The sequence below is a fragment of the Vanessa atalanta genome, chromosome 20 (genome assembly GCF_905147765.1).
Source record: "Vanessa atalanta chromosome 20, ilVanAtal1.2, whole genome shotgun sequence".
Lineage (NCBI taxonomy): Eukaryota > Metazoa > Arthropoda > Insecta > Lepidoptera > Nymphalidae > Vanessa > Vanessa atalanta.
Genome location: NC_061890.1, coordinates 246765 through 264734, shown reverse-complemented (window position 1 = coordinate 264734; position 17970 = coordinate 246765). Strand labels below are relative to the sequence as shown.

The 17970-nt window shown below is 37.0% G+C and overlaps 1 protein-coding gene across 2 annotated transcripts; it reads right to left on the bottom strand.

Annotated features, from left to right (window-relative positions):
• Positions 1–1056: 1056 nt before the first annotated feature.
• On the bottom strand, positions 1057–8097 carry LOC125071664 (phenoloxidase subunit 1). Of its 2 annotated transcripts, none has more exons than XM_047681980.1 (14): positions 8012–8097; positions 7129–7246; positions 5903–6095; positions 5332–5434; positions 4921–5041; positions 4417–4622; positions 4166–4294; positions 3904–4027; positions 3663–3827; positions 3298–3426; positions 2926–3113; positions 2504–2649; positions 2060–2295; positions 1057–1884 (listed from the first exon to the last, which is right to left on the bottom strand). In XM_047681980.1, the coding sequence occupies exons 2-14, from the start codon at positions 7237–7239 to the stop codon at positions 1672–1674; spliced, it is 2064 nt and encodes a 687-aa protein (XP_047537936.1). In that variant the 5' UTR covers positions 7240–7246; positions 8012–8097; the 3' UTR covers positions 1057–1671. The 2 variants fall into 2 exon arrangements, with proteins under 2 accessions (XP_047537936.1, XP_047537938.1); XM_047681982.1 differs by having other exon boundaries at positions 7129–7248; positions 8015–8097.
• Positions 8098–17970: the final 9873 nt, after the last annotated feature.

Sequence of the window (17970 nt, the reverse complement as noted above, 5' to 3'; positions counted from 1 at the left end):
CGAGATTATTATCCCATTAACTTCTCTTTTAAAATAATTTTGTTACAATATGAAGTAAGATGCAGACACAAACTACATCGTTTTATTTATTTGAAAATTATTAGCCTTGAGACGGCAAATTAATTTGGATTTCCGACGGACATGTCAATAAGGCCAAAAGTGAATTACAATTTAGTAACTAAAGTCTAGACAATAATAGAACTATACAGATATCCACGTGCAAGTGTCCATAAAAATATGCACGATTGTATGAAGCGTATGTTTGAGTGGAAGTATATGTTGGATACGAGCGTGGATGTGAATATACACGTGAGTGTCCCACTGCTAGACTAGGGCTTCCTCTCCCTTTGAGGTGGTTTGGAACTTATTCCAATGTAATTGTTTGTGAGTATATGAGTACTTTGTTCAAGCCCGTCTGGGTAGTTACCACTAACAGATATTCTACCGCCAATCAGTAGTTCTCAGTATTGTTTTGTTCTGGTTTGATGGGTGAGTGAGCCAGTGTAACTACAGGCATAAGGGACATAACATCTTAGTTCCCAAGGCTGGTGGCGCATTGGCGATGTAAGGATTGGAAGGAATGTAGTATTTCTTACATCGCCATTGTCTATGGGCTGGGGTGACCACTTACCATCAGGTCACCCATTTGCTCGTTGGCCTACATATACCTATAATAAAAAAAGATATCACCAGTGGCGTATTTGCGATACGCCAGTGTCTATCACTAGACCACACATTTACAGTATTTCACAAGCTAATGTAATAACTGAGTTCTGTCTTAACAGATGACTAATGCTTGGGTTCATTCGTTATGTTTTCTAATTAAGTAATTGTAATTATCATTGTCCATTACGTAATCATGTATTTAAACGTGAAAACAAAAGATTTCCTTTTCCTTTTTCTTTTAAATATAAAATAATAAATGGTCGCTTTATAATCAAATTAAACTATATTATATAGACATTGTATCCTTCAAATCATATACTCGTATGAATATATATTTTCATTCAAATTCAATTGACCATTTATATTCAAAAATAAAACAAAGAAGTTGGTGAAAGGCTAATTTATTCAGTCTTATGAATTAAAAAGTATTTACATTTGTACACCTTAGATCTAACAAACTATAATAAGTGACCCAAAACTTAAACCTAAACCAATCCAAGATCCATTTTCCTTGCCAAGTCTGCCAGTAACAACAAACATTTGTCAAAACGAATAAGCTGTTTATTTGACTTATCAAATGTTCCGCTCGGTCTAGAATATATGATTTTTGTGATTGCATTTGATATAATAATATGGTTTCCGAATGAGAGCATCAATGTCTCCTGGTCCATAGTCCGAGCACCCGCAGGATCGCTTGACGCGCTTTCCTTCATTAGATCTACAATTCAATAGCTCAGCTGTTGACTGTCGTTACTGGACTATTGTTGGGAAACACAGGGGACTACTAGGGAGGGACTCGTAGAATATTCTTTGCATAACACTATAAACGAGATTCATATTTTAAAATCAACAAATCGAAACTAATCGTCGAACTCGGTCGTAAGCAGAAGATGTTCAATGCAGATTCATTACACGAACAGTAAACAGATCAATAATTCCATAGCTTCGATTATAACGCAGTCAGTTCAGTGTCCTCCCCCCAGTATCTCCCCCACCCCTGCGCGCTTACCGTCGCGCGGCGCGCTGGCGCGTGGCGTCGGTGAAGCGGATGGTGCAGTCGGCGACGGCCATGTTGGACGTGAGGAAGTCGGCCAGGCTGTTGGCGGCGGTGGGCCGGTCGAAGGGGAAGCCCATGGGGCGGCGGTCGGGGTACTTGCGGTCGCGAATGCCGCAGTACGACGCCGCGTCGTTGCAGGAGCCCACCAGGTCTTGCATCACCTGCGCCCGAAAATCCATATTGTAAAGAAAATATTAACAGTTTTTTTCGTCAATGCACTGCCAGTCCAGCTGACGTTACTTACAATGTCCCTGTTAATACAAAAACTTCTTTACCCATTAAAATCGAAAACACCGATGTACTTAGAGCTAGAGAAACAAAATGGACAAAACATACCCTATCTTCGTTCCAGTTGGAGATCATGCAGAAGAGCACCATGGGGTATCCCTGCTGCGTGCCCTTAGGTATGAGCATGTGATGCGGCCAGCCGCAACCGCAGAAGTCGAACTCAGCGGCCTCCGCGGAGCCCGGGTCTCCGGGCCGGTTGCTCTGGTTGCGGAAGGTTCTCTCGTAGGGGATGGTCACCGACGAGTCCAAACTATTGCGGCGGATAGTGCTCGTGCCAGCGGGGACTGTAAAATGGGAGCGGATCAAGTTAACGCACCACCGTCTGGTATTAATTTAACGGTGTCATATTCGAGGACATTATCTATGTTACGTATATTTGTGTATTAAAAAATATTCAATCGGAATCGAAAGATCATTATCCCGAAGTTTAAATTCCGGTAAGTCAAATTATAACGCGTGTGGCTGTGCTTAGACAGGGGGCGTGTTACTCACTGGCTTGCGTGAACTTGTCGAGCTCGATCATGAGTCGGCGCTGCTCGTCGAAGGCGAGCGGGCGGCCGCCCTCGTCCAGCACGGGCGCCACGAACAGCCGCACCGTGCCCATGACGCCCGAGCCGCTCGTGTTGTTCACGGAGATGCTGCGCGACACCATCGCGTTATACGACATATTCGTACATGTTTACATATTACTTCGATTTTAATGCGACAAGTAAGCGGACACCTTCGTCATCGTGCCACGAGGAGAATCGGTGGTCTCATCGTGAGACCGTCTGGGCGATATATTCTACCGCCAAACACCAATAGTATTGGTGGCACAATGCAAAAGCACTCTATTCCTACGGGTGGTGATGACCACTTACCATCAGGTGACTCATTTGCTCGCCCGGCTACGTATACGATAACAAGGCACTCACACGTAGGTGAAGTCGTCGTGCTGCAGATGCGTGAAGGTGGCGAGCACGCTGCCGCGCGGCGTGAAGTCGAGTCCGCGGCCGAGCTCCACCGTGCTCTGCTCCCACTGCGTGCGCAGCTCGTTGGCGCCGCCCGCGCCGCCCGAGCCCTGCACGCCCACGCCCGACACGCGGATGCCGGGGAAGTCCAGCTGCGGGGCGGGACTCTCGCTATTACCGATGTACGACCGGTACCCGATACGTCGACTGAGATCATTGTGAAAACACGTCTACGTACTTTCGAAGCACGATAGAAATTATATTGAGATTCTTCGAAGGGCAGCATCGCGATCGTTTGAGACGCTTCGGGCGAGATCATTTTCGAGAATATCCTACCTTCTCCTGTGTGTAGGGCGGCAACTTGGCCTTGTAGAGCTGGAATATGTCGTCGATGTAGGCGTGCCAGCGATAGAAGATCGGGTCCCGCATGGCCGTGGCGGAGTCTCCCATGACGCCGAATTGTTCCTACAACATCGATTCCAACAATTCACTTTCTGCCTCTCGTCCCGGTGTCTATCACCGTAATGTTCTTAAATAATTATTAGTTTTGTTAACTCTTGTACTAATTTTATTTGCTTATTTTCGTGACGCTTTATTTTCATACAGTAAAATTTTAAAAAACAATCATTATTGTTCGTAAAATGTGAAATTCCCTATCGAGAAGAAGCAGGAAGTCCGTAGTAATTGGGCAGAAAACTCACCAAGTTCCTGTGGTCGGGGTCGTGCGAGTAGGAGATGAAGACGTGCCCCATGTTGTGCATGTCTCCGTAGTGGCCGCGGTTGCGACTGATGATGGACGACTCCATCAAGTTCCCGAGTATGTCGATGCCGGTCTCTTCGGTCAGCGGCATTTGGCGACCGTTCGGCTGAGGGGAGGAAATTGAGAAAATATAAGATTCGTTCTGATATCACAAGAATTGAATGTCAAAAATAAGCACCAACCAGAATGATAGCCATGTTCTCGATGGCCTCCAAAAAGCGGTCCCTCCAGGTCTCCAGTTGGGAAACATCACTTCGAATCTCGTCTACAGGTCGATCCAAGTCACGGATCGTAGATCCCGCGAACCTGAAACGGTTCATCGTTCATCATTTTGCTTAAAAACTTTTTCAAAATTTAAATAGACACTTATTTAAATAGGAAAATATCATCGAAATAAAATGGTGCTTTTTTTAAAAGAAGAATAATATCCAATGTATGTATTACCTGGGCGGCCAGGCTCTGCTGGCGACTTGGGAGTCCAGTTTAGGGAAGTATCCTTCCTCGATGGGCTGCCTGAAGTCGTTGTAGCGACGAGGGCGGCCCAAGTCGTTACACATTCGCTCTACGCTGTATCTGTATCAATTATAACAACTTGATTTAATTTGGATTCACAAAGTTTAATATTTTCGTGTGTTTAAAGAAGTAAGGCACAGTAAGCGGGTACTATCCTCCGCCACGACCAGAGGCGACAGTACCTGGCGATGATCTGCTGGTGCATGTAGTAGAAGAGCTCTCCGCGCCGGTCCTTGTCGACGACGGCTCTGTTCTCTGAGTCGAAGGGGTAGACGAGATGCCAGTGCCAGTGGTGCAGGTTTATGCCGATGTCCTCGCGGAAGTACGCCACGCGCTGCTCGGGCTCCGACTCCGCCGCCGTGTAGTTCTGCGGGATCAGCACCGGCAGCTGCGCGGGGACGAGTCATATACAATTATTTGAGAACGTGCTATATTACACTAGATGTCAAAAACATTGCAGATTTTTTAAAAATAACAAACGTCTGCTCTATCTAGGTATTCCTATCTTAGATGATCACATCCGAGTGCCTCCATGGTGTAAACCGTAACAGGTACAGTATAATAACAAGGGGTCAGCATGATATCTATCATATTCCGATACTAATAATTAACTTGTATTGAAAGCTATTTCTCACAAAATAGCCCACACTCACTGGATTTATGTATATAATGAACACTCAACGTACCCTATCTCCAGCATTCAGAACAGTGCTCACTTCCCGAGCGCGTCTGAACACCTTAGGGTCCATGAACTTGTCGGGGAAGGTCTCTGCGAAGGTGGGGATGGTCAGACCCTTGGTATCATCTCTGAAATTAAGCGATGACTTTTTAATTCACAATGAGTCGCTTTTTAATAAATTGAACTTAAATTCAATTTATTAAAAAGAAAGAAAGATTTATTTATTAGAAAGAAAGGTTTTTTCCTGCAGCGGTACATCTCAGAATCAATAAACGATACATATTGTTAAGATTAGACTGTGTGTTGACCGTGTGTCAGACACATTTGGGTATATTATTAATCATTACACATACAAAATAATACATTTAACAAAATTTGAGCATACTGTAAGTTATATCTATAAAACGGTTGATCTCACCTGTGTAATATAGCGACGGACAGACAGTAGTTAAACATGTACGGGTTGATCCTCATCTGGCAGAAAGAGCAGACGGACTGCAGGTCCTCCAAATCACGCATATCTTTAAAAAATTAAGACAAATATACGTGAGCAAAACAGAAAAAATATACTTGGTTTAAGTTAAGGCATTTTTTATTATATCAATTAACCAAAATGTCAAACTGTAACAGTTTAGTCCTTAAGCCCCAATGACCTTAATTAAAGGTTAAACAAAATTGATAAATACCTCTGAGATCAGAGAGAAAAATTCGTAAAAAACTATGTTTTTTTACGAATTTAAGTAGTAACTTAAGTAGTAATAATAAGTGATGACTTATAATAATGAGCAACATCGTTGTTACAGAAATGTCTGCATTCAACGCAACATGTGAATCATAAAAGTAACCAAATGTTTGAGCACACATAAATACAACTAGAGCAAAATCTTTCAAATGTTTCTTTTATATCAGCTTATGGTGCAAAACATTTCTGACGCTGAGCGAATAATATTGAAAATGCATCTGGTAAATAAGAAAGTTATAATAATTACTCATGAAAATGTCGATCAGCTTGCCAGCCATCCGCCTGTGCTTGGGCACGAACAGCGAGAACTGGTCGTTGTAGGGCAGCTCCATAGGGAGAGACAGGTTGGGCAGCGCGATGTTCCGCACTTCGATGGTGCGAGACGCGCCGTCGCTGAATCTGTTCTCGAGGACATTGCTCGCCGCCTTGTACTTATCGGGCTGAGCACGAGACAAAAAATTACAAACGGACCGGGACTGCGCACACACGAGGCGTTTTTAATTAAACAGCTGGAAACAATTTAAATCGCCTGAATAAAATCTAGGTAGTCACCACCGCCCATAAATATTGGCATTTTAAAAACCATCCCATACATCGCTAACGCGCCACGAATCTTGGCAACTATTTTCTTGTTATGTCCGCTTTTGATTTATTTAATTATCAATGATATTTTATAATCTGCTTCTGACGTACCTATCGGATATTACACTGACAAAAGCGTATTTTTTTCTGTTTAAACTTTAATTCTTATTATTCTATATAAGAAAATATTAAGTTTTTTATAATAGACGATATACGACGATAACAATAGAGTAAAATATTGTTAACCTTATAAACATCTGAGTGGGCATCAGCAAGACTGTAGTCATTGAACTTTTACAAATGGAACTTCTAAAGGAAACGAAGGCAAATAAACACATTGGATAAGACATTAAAACTAGAACTGCGAGTAACTTTATCCTCATATTATTAAATTTTCCTTCTATTACTATTTTTAATGAATAAATTAAACATGGACACAATATATAAGTTACTGGCTATATATAGAGACTAAACTCTTAATATAAGGATGGTATGGTGGTAGGGTTTTGTGCAAGCCCGTCTGGGTAGGTACCACCCACTCATCAGATACTCTACCGCCAAATAACAGTACACTGTATTGTTGTGTTCCGGTTAGAAGGGTGAGTGAGCCAGTGTAATCACAGGCACAAGGGACATAACATCTTGGTTCCCAAGGTTGGTGGCGCATAGGTGGTGTAAGGAATGGTTAATATTTCTTACAGCGCCTTTGTCTATGGGCGGTGGTGGCCACTTGCCATCGGGTGGCCCATATGCTCGTCCGCCAACAAATGCCATAAAAAAAAAAACTAGTAAATATTATTTTTTTACACATTTGGCTGTCATTTTCATTGGTGGCAGTTTCAATTTGAAGTCTTGTTTTTATAAACTCTTGCGCGTACAATTGATACTTACATAGTAGTTCGTTGGCATCCGGAAGAATGTCTTCTCTTCGCCCTTCTGCATGAAGCAGGGCTCCGTCGGCCGGTCGAAGAACAGCAAGAGATTCTTCTTGGCGTCCGACATTTTGTTACTAAAAATAACAACATTTAATTTAAACTCAATGGCGTATAAGATTGATGATAGATGTACAAATCAAAATATACTTTATTCGAATAGGCTTTTACAAGCACTTTTAAATAGTCATTTTACGAACTACATTAAGTGAGGCTACCACCGATACTACAACAAATAGATATATTTTATTATAGGTATATTTAACAAAGTAATTTAAAACAAGAACACAAAAATTAGCTTATAGCCGTGCCGGTGAGCATTACGCGTGCTTGTGCAGCTTCGTTTTACACTAAATACATATCACGAAATATTTGTGTTTATTTAACGTACAGCGTACGCGGTGGATCGATGTTGTCTTAACTCAGGAAAACCGCAGAAAATAGTCATTTGTAAACATTACATTGTATTCGCACGCTACCGGGTACAGGTTGATTGTGTCAATAAATATAAAAAACAATATAAATTATTCATAATAAAAAGAAATCATTAGTTAATATTTTTATTTTATGTGTTGTATTACATAATGATGCTGTATAAAAATCATTTATAGGGAGAATATAAAAATACTAGTGTAGCATTCCTCCTACTGTACGCATAGTCGTCAAAATTCGACCATGATAACTATTGCAAATTTGAAGATAAAACATTTGTACATGCATATTTTGAAGGCTTTTTTTCTACTCTTGATGAGAAAATCGATTGTCAAACAGTTGAGAAAACGACACTGAACGCAATCAAAAAGCTTGCAAATACAAATTTAATAGAATTCAAAATCACTTACCTTTTTTTAATAGAATTAAAAAAACAACAAACTAATTAAATGTCAATATAGGTATACCGTTAGCCGTGAATCTCACGGCTGACTGTGACCAATTGAAGCGATTCATGCCTTATATATGACAGTTTCACACGAAACTCTGTGCTATGATCGTGTGCAATCCTGTAAACAACTGACCTGTGGTTGCTTATCACGAGGATGTTCGGTCGCGGCTATACTGATAACACAAGTTAGGCAAATACATACCTGATAATTATCATTACAAAAGCAGCTCCCATTCTTTATAAAGAAGAAATTTTGATCAAAATATTCTATGATGAGTTCCCACGGTGCGGTACCTGCCTAATGGCTACTACCGGGCTTGCACAAATCCCTACCAATTAATAAATATATAAACTGAAACATCAGGCCATTTTTTTTTTCATACAAAATGAACACTTATCAGCAATTTGCTCAAATACTTAATTTGAGAGATATTATTAAATATTTAAGTAAAATTAACGAAAGAGATTTCGATAATCTCGATAAAAATATCTTATTGGATCATTACTATCGGAATCCAGGGCCAGTCAATGAATCTTTATATAAACTTTGGAAATGTGTTTTTAAAAGTATATAGAAAAAAGTAAAAAAAAAAAAATTGGCCGATCTCAATTTTTTTTTTTATTATTATTCAAAATTATAAATTTTTCGTAGTTTACAGTTATATTTTTCATATTAACTTACAGTTATATTTTAAGAAGAAGAACTTTTATGAACTTGATCTTGGGTCTCAAGGGACTGCTGGTATCAAGATAAGAGAGAGAGGAGACTACTAGGGCAGCAGTTGGGTGTTGTTAACACGAGCCCTAACCGAATAGTACACGTGGCAATTTGAGAGGCTCAATACAGAGCTGTTTGTGGGGGCTCCTATATAAAATAATTTGTGCAAGAAAGCAAGCAAAATTTAATAATATAAAGCATTAATCATGATATAAGGTTAGTTATTATTATTAGTAAAATTTTGTTATTAGTAAAAATATGTTGTTATAGCCTCGTATCAAAATGGGTGAACCATTGAATCGTGATAATATAAGTTATAGATGCATCCTATTTTATGACAAAATAGGATGTAGTTCTGAATAAACTCTTGACATTGTCAAAGTCACTAGAGGAATATCAACGCCCAAAGCTGCTTCTACAAAAAGAGCGAATATGGAGCGTACATTCAGTATGCAGACAAAAATATATTAATAAAGGATATATTAATTGTTATTGAATAAAAGAACACCACATCGGCATGATCTCCACCGAAAATCAACCTTCGAACGGCTACTGCAATTGACTTTAATTGATAAAATAGGTTCTTTTTATGTGAAAAAGAAGCGGATAAAATTACGGAAAGAAGAAAGTCCAAATCATCAAGACAACAAATCTCTGGTTTCTAGAAAACTATTTTAAGTTTGATAAGTGAAGAGAAAAGTGAATATTATCGCAATATCCATAAAATAATTAGAGGCGTGTTAAATTTAGTTACTCAGGAAGCTAATTATCACACGGATTGTTACATGCGTTTAAGAACTACACTAAAATAGACCCAGGGGGAGAAAAACAATCACAATACAATTAGATGCTACAGAATCTTTACTAAAAAAAAATTTTTTGCAAAGGCATAAGCTGCTTGCTTAGAATTCATTAGGGACAGTTGTACGGCGACGACGACAATAATGAAAAATAATGTTATAATGTATATAGTTAATGAAATTTTTTTTTTTAGAAATCGTTATTTTAATTTTAAATTTAAATTTTATTCAAAAATCTAATAAATTAACATTAAAGTTACGATGTAAACATAATTTATTAAATATAAAATTGAAAATCTTTCTTATAAACATTTTATTCCCCCCTTCCACCTCTCACTTTCCCGTAAATTGTTGTAATCGATATCGGTCAATTTTTCCTTTTTAACTTTTTTATTTAAGCTATTAATAATGATAAAAAACACTCGTTAGCAGATTCTTTGACTGGCCCTGGGTTCCGAGATTTCAAAATTTTTATGTTTTACGGTGCCGTAAACTAGCAGAAGACATATCAGGAAATGAATTATTATTTCTGTTGTCCATGAGGTTCAACGAAAATATAATTTATAATAAATATTATATAGGTACATTAATTTTAATTTTATTATAATAAATAAAATTATACGCCAATTTAAAGTAATTTTCTTAACCAATAACACCTATGTATCCACGAACATTGTATAGGTAACCTTATTTGAAAATATATCACGGGGTGAGTCCTTTAATGTTATCCGTCTAAACTCTGGACAGACTAATTTAGAATAATGACAAACGCTTTCGTTTTCCATCCGGTTCATTGATTTAACAACGTTCGGAGACTGAAAAGACAAATAATTTTGTATTACCCCTGGACCCCTCGTGTCCTGATTCAATAAGTAATTATACTAACAATTATTTATTTGCTTAAATAAATGTACACGAGCTGTTACACTGTAGTTAGAAAGCGTAAATCTTAACCGAGGATTGCGGGTTCAAACCCGGGCACCACTACCGCCGCTTAGTTTAAGCTCGATAAAATGTATGGTTATTATTCGTCTCGTGTTCAGCGGTGAAAACATCGCAATGAAACCTATATATGTTTGATGAAAGACTGCCACATTTATATCCACCAAACTGCACTGGAGCAGCGTGGAGGCATTTATTCCAAACCTTCTCCTCAAAAGGAGAGGATAATCACAGACAAATATTAACTTATTATTATATAAATATAGGCATTATACTGATCGAGGTTGACCTATAAATAACTTTGTGACATTCAGGCTGGGAAATGTTATTCCCTGTAACTTATACTTACTCATAAACATTTGAATCGTAGTGACTATTTTCTAAACGTACTAAGAAATACCTAAGTATATGTTTAATTTCTTCATGCGAAGTGGCGTTAACATCACCCGCTATATTTAAATTTCTAAATAAATCATTCAGTGTATTGACTTAACTAAGCATTTAAATTTATTATAAAACCTTGATAAACGAGGCAAAAGATAAAAAAGTTATAAAACAATGACTTCTCTTTAAAATACTAATGTATAATAGATAAAAATATTTTCGGTTTATTATTCTTCCCGGTAGAATATACATTCCCAACATTGGCTAGGTTGAAGGGCTTTGCACAAGCTCGCCTGGATGGGTACCACCTGCTAGTAATATATTAAAATAAATTATAAAAAAGTAGTGAAATTATCTACCTCTAAATCTGACTGTATTTAATACGTTCTATTCGACAGTACGCCGGGTACGTACGGTGGTAGTGTTTAATCTGACGATCAATAAGTAAGTGTAATGTTTCTATAATTAATAAAGGGATTTGAGTTTGAGTAGAAGGCATTATAGTGTTTAGTTTTTATGCCGAATAAATGTCATAATCATTCCGTATCAGTTAAAATAAATTTATTAGGATAAGAATTGATATTATTAAGTGCTTAAATATATACAAATATATATTAAAAATAGTTACTGTATAAATCTTGACCTTCAAAGGAGTTTAGATATAGGGAGCTTTACTCTTTGGTAGTAATTTTGCAATTACCAATTAGGTACTAGTTGCAAGTTGAATACGATTTATAGATTTTTTTTAATGTAATTAAGGGATGCCACTTCTAACACTGGATCTGCCTCGATATTAGCATCAATTACAAGAGATATAAAAAAAAAACATAAAAAAAATGAAATTACATGATATTTTATTTACATCTTAAAAACAATTTTCTTTTCAAAACAGGAACATTACGTTTTTATCAGAGTGTTCTTCAAGCCTCCAACCAGGCTATGTCATTATACAGAGCCTGGTTGGTATAACAGATATATTTTTAAGATATATTTTTAAGTATAACAGATATATTTTTAAAACATATGTTTTATATATTTTAAAGAATTATTAGAATTTAAATGAGTAAATGTCATAATTACAGATTTTTGTATTAAAACTGTTCTTTACGTAAGACCTTTATCACAGAGTATCCAAATATGCTAGGTAACGAGCAACTGGTTCAGCACTAGGATATTTATAATTAATTTAATATGACTCACACCAAGTCTTATATGCTTTCAAACCATTATACCTATGCTATAATGGTCTGAAAGAGTAGATTTTGGACCTTCACCAGCTTGACAACAGTAATCTCCGCTCTTGATTCCACTTGATTTTAATAAATCCTGCCATCCATAATAAGCTATGTTTCCGAATGCAAGTCCCGAACTTGTGGTGGGTGTTGTTCTGATCTCGCCTCTATTAATGCATTTACTTCCTGCGCCTAAACTCTTTCCATTTGTGCGGACGGAATATAAGAGCAAGGGAGTAGACAGTACACCTTTGTTTGCGCACACGAATGAGGAATTATTTTGCTGGTCTCCCTTAAGATTAGCTGCCGTGACCGAAAACGGTCTTCATCATGTACATAACATCAAATTCCCTACATTCGCATGCCACCATATTATCGCATCTAGAACAGACCGAGGATGAATATTTGGCAACTGTCGACTGAAAAATTGATCAACAGTGAAACTGACCTCTTCGAATCACGAATATTGCAATTTTCAATGTCCAATGTCCTCATTAGCGTTTAATATTGTTTGGGGGACCAGATGCATTTTTGAAGCTGCCGTCGAAGTGCATTGTGTAGCGTTAGGATCTTCGACTCCGACAAGAACTTTGCGTTGCGTTTTGTGACCCACCTTGTAAGTTCTCGGTACACCGAGAAAATCGAGGTATTGCGAATCAGCACTGATTTGCTGTAATTGATTATCTAGTCTTGTAATTACAAGACTTTACACTAATATACATCTTCTTGCAATTGATATTTAGACTAGCTTGCTATTATTATTATTATTATTAGGTAAATCATCCATCGCTTGCTAAATCGTTCAGATAAACTCATCAGGTGCATACTTGATAGCGTAACTTTTCAGCATTTCTGTTACCAAATCGTTTATAATAGCAAACGTTCTTAGTGCTGACGAGGGGCCAAGTCATCTGAAATAGCGGATGCTAGTATGGAATGTGATAAGAATTGAACATTAGGAATCTGTGACGGTGCTAGCGATAAATACATGAAAGTAGGTTTGAATTAAGTCCAGTTTTGTCATCCAATCTAGACTTAAAAGATCTATCGTCTGGTATTGTACATTTCGGAGACGGTTTTTGAAAAAGAAAAACAAATCTTTCAAATAAGACTGAGGCACTGATATTGCGGATATATAATTAAAATCAGTTTTTATAGAATTTTTTTGAAAGTAATTTAAATTAGCTCTTCATCGTCGCTCCGATTTGAAGGCCGAGTGAACTAGTGTAACTAAGATGTCACTTCTTAGTTCTTAAGATTTACTACCGACTGACGACTACCTATAAAATCAATCATAAAAAAGCAATTTGCCTCGTTTTTGGCCAGTCCGGTCCGGTTTCGACCCGCGACTTATTGCCTCGCCGATGATGGTCTAGCCTGGACCATAGGTAACTTTATTTCCACTATATAATAAAAAACCAGCCGTATCCACTCCGTCTTTACGGGGACGTCATAGGATCGCTAGCGCATCATACCCTAACGTGTCGACTTTTTTTTATGCCGTCTCCCCTGTCTTTTTCGGCGGGCGGGTCAACGGAGGTAATATCCTCATGCTTCTCACCTCAAAGAGATCGCTCTTTCCAGCACCTCTCGCTACTGAACATGGCGGGACAGCGATAATTCATAATATAATATCTGCCCTACCCCAGGCCCGCACGAGTGCTTTCTTTTCCTTTTATTTAGTAATGTACTCAAAACCTTGCCAAGGTCAACTAAAGGGAGTATTTTATCCCATAAAATGTATAATAATTTCCATATAAGTACGAGTCTACACAATCGCGTGCACAAGTTCATTTCATATAAATTGTTATAGCGTTGTTTTGTGGCACTTTACCTGCAATCTTGTTTCCATGGCGTCCTTGACCTGTTAACCTACATACATGCAAACTGAGCTTGGGCTTTGGTTTTTAACTGAACAAAACATTTATATTTTCATAATTTGATTTTGTTCTATAAGAAAGTACACATGACTTTAGTTTTATTATATTTTTTTGTATCCTGTAACTGACGGAGTCTTTATGAATTATGTACCTAGAAGCGATTAGACGCAGCAGCGTATGCATAAGCATATGCAGCAGATATATTTATAATTATAAATATTTCCCACAATAGGTGCTATGAGATACTTTAAATTTTTAAGTTTATTAAAACAACTTACTTTTATTACAAAGGACTTTATTTTTATTTAGACACTGCCGCTAACCAACTTCGCTAGTTTTAAATGTAATCATTAAAAAATCTTCTCTTCCGCTCCTCTATTCCCCGCAAGATTTGAGTGTTCCACTCCGTCTACCTATTTTCTGCTCATAAATAAATAAAATAAATTTTAAATAAATATTGGACAACATCACATACATTACTCCGATCGCAATGTAAGTAGCTAAAGCACTTGTGTTATGGAAATCAGATGTAACGACGGTACCACAAACACCCAGACCCAAGACAACGTAGAAAACTAATGAACTTTTTCTACATCGACTCGGCCGGGAATCGAACCCGGGACCTCGGAGTGGCGTACCCATGAAAACCGGTGTACACATTACTCGACCACGGAGGTCGTCATCTCATAATGTAATCGTTTTTATGTAGTTTACCTGTAAATCTATACTGTTTACAATTTTTATAAGCACAGAAATGGAGTGTTTTATACATAGCACCTACTAGTTTTTTATGACATAGATGTGACTACCACCGCCCATGTACATCTGCAACACCTGGAGACTAGCTGCTTAGCCGGCCTTTTTGGAATGAAAATAGCTTGGTGATTGATTAAGAAATAGCTTATATAATTTTTACATCTAACTATTTACACGTTGTAATTTCAGTAGTTCGGGATGGCAAAATAAAATTATGTTTTACAATTATGCTCTCTCTGACAATCTCTCTATATTCCTTTACAATCCTCACAATCATCCAATTGTTTTCCTTATGACAGATCAATCATTTTTAAAATAAGAAATAGTGTTACATGCCAGTATTAAATGATGTTCCATATAAAATGTTATTAATTAAAGTTGTACAAATTATTGATCGATTAATTACAATAATAATTGTATACATAATTAATGATATAATGCAATGACATAACACTATATTGGAGGCTAGGGCTACTCGCTAACACATATAAAGTGCGTTGGTGTCAGATCCGGAATAGGGTAGGATTGAATTCATCGAATTTCTGACTGAATAGATCAGCGCGATCTTACCCAACACGCTTAGATATTAAAATAAATAAGTAATATTCCCTGAGAGCTGAGACCGCATGAGTCCATAATATGGACTCCATATCTACAAAAGCCAGACGGAATTCCAGAAAAACGATATCGTATAATTAATTTACATTAAACTGTATAAATATTACGGCCTTTACTGATGAAACATTTTGAGCAATTCACACAAAGCGTAATTTACAAATTAACATACTAGTTAAAAGCCTGCCCAGCGGACCACCGGCACTGTTAGCTAAACTGCAGATAGTTTCAAAGACTATATGGTCGACAGCAACACGGCATTTTTCAAAACCTTAATTTGACATATTACTATTAAGAGGTAACAGACAGAATTACTTTCGCGTTTATAATATTAGTATTAGTTTAGTTAGTGTTCATATTTTCTTTGTTTGAACACAGAATTCCTCGTTGGTTACATTTGTCTCGTTGCAAACAATATGACAAATACCGCACTACTTTTCGGTTTTAGTACCACAAAGAGATAACTAGCTGCGTGGACCTACAGTTGGTTGGCGTGCATCAGAATGACTGTACTAAGTGACAGATCAACTTTAAAATACTGCATGTATTTCGTACCTACAGTACTAATTAATATCTTTGCTTAATTATTTGGTACCTATATTAAAAACAAAAAAAATATTATAATTTTCGCATGTGTATTGTCATATTGTGCAATTGCGTACATAATAAAATGCGCACAGAAGCTTCTAAACTAATTATCTTCTTGTCTAATACCACGTACCTTTACACGTCCCCTTTCTTGGTAAATCAAAAATGAATATTTTTAGCAACCTTGGTTCAAAAGCAATCGTAATGAAAATTGTACGCCATTGCAACCATTTTCTGCACGCTGATATGCATATATAAATAGTGACACAAGGTTTGATCCTGTATTACCGAATATTTAAACAAAGGTATTAAAAAGTACTAAATAGGTAATAAAAGCTGGCAGTCTAAAAAGCTGAACATTTATTTAGGAGTCATTCTGATGCGCTGTTGCCACTATTCAGAGTTCTAAAATCAAATAGTTTGACATAAAACACCACACGTTTCCTACTGCCAGATAAATGTCACCACAATTGTGTCTTCCTGTCCAGCTCGCTCATCTTACACACGTACGCACGAGACACTATACACAGGACTGCTTCCCTCTGAATCTGACGCAGCCGGAGAGACGCAGGACCACAATGGCGTTGTCTGCACTTCGAGGCGCTGAATTACAAAATTCCTTACTTTATAGCTAAAAAAATTCAATCTATTTCGTTTTTTCGATTCTTCATGTTAACAAGACACCTTCAAATCTGCAGCCGTAGAGTATTATCCTTTAACCCAGAGCAGTGGGACAATTTAAAACCATACATTTGTCTAAAATTGCATAATAAAAATATATCTTGCAAAAAATTTATATTAACGTATATTTTATCAATTTTGAGTAAACCTCTACATAAATACAACCACACTAATTATTTATAGAATATAGATATGATATTTCAAATATTAGAGATAACATTTTTTTATACTTCATATACTAAAATAATTGTGGGTAGAACTTTCTTATGCGCTGGAGAAAAAGGTCTCCATTCAGATAAACGTGGCGAAATTATTTTTCCATCCATCTTTATAGAATACTAGCAACCCAGCCCGGCTTCGTACACCCATGTAGCTTTCTACAAATCATTCCAGAGGATTTATTAGTAAGTTGCCCTAAATAGAAAAACATTTTTTTTTCCTATTTAAAATAGTACAGAAAAAAGATATTTTTATAATTTGCTAATAAAATTTATGTCAAAGAAAATATAATACAATGAAACAGGAGAAATCAACGTAGTTAGAAAAGTAGTTTACTTAGATTGTAGATCCAGAAACTTCTTCTAAATGAGTCAACTGTTTCTAAATCACATATTAGTACTGATTACCCTACTCACTGAGAATATCCATGAAAGTTAGTTATATTAGGCATCGAACTCAACAAGCCCTTAGTGGCATACATAGAAAAGGATGCACAAAATGAATGATAAATAATAATAGCTTTGTGTATATATTTGATACCTATGGTTTTTATTATAATACTTGTGGTATAATGTATATATGCGAACAGTACTGTAACTCTCATGGTCCTGTACCAGTGGCCTTCAGTGATCATGAGTTACACAGGTAGGAGTGATGTCATTTTGCATATAAATAGGCCTTGATAATCAATTTCAAATTTGGTTACTTTGTTCACAATAAAGGCTACATAGGTAATCTAACTAACAATGTAAGCTAAGTGCCTTCCGCTGTAGGTAACAACTTTTCAATGTATAGCCAGATTCCAAACACTTCAGTCCCATAGAAAACTTAAGTAGCAGAAAACTTAACCAAAGCATATTGTGTTAATAATAGGACACGTTATGGCAATAAAAGCGCGATAAAAACTAAATAGTTTTTAATAAATGCAAATAATTAAGGTATTCACATAACTACATATTATATTGTAGTATAATTTTTACATATTTTTCCAAATCACATTGGGTTATTTATACGATTATAGACAATTAACAGTTCAGATGGAGACAGCTTAAGTCTACTTTCAATACAACTCGATATAATCATAAACAAATGAAAACAACCAG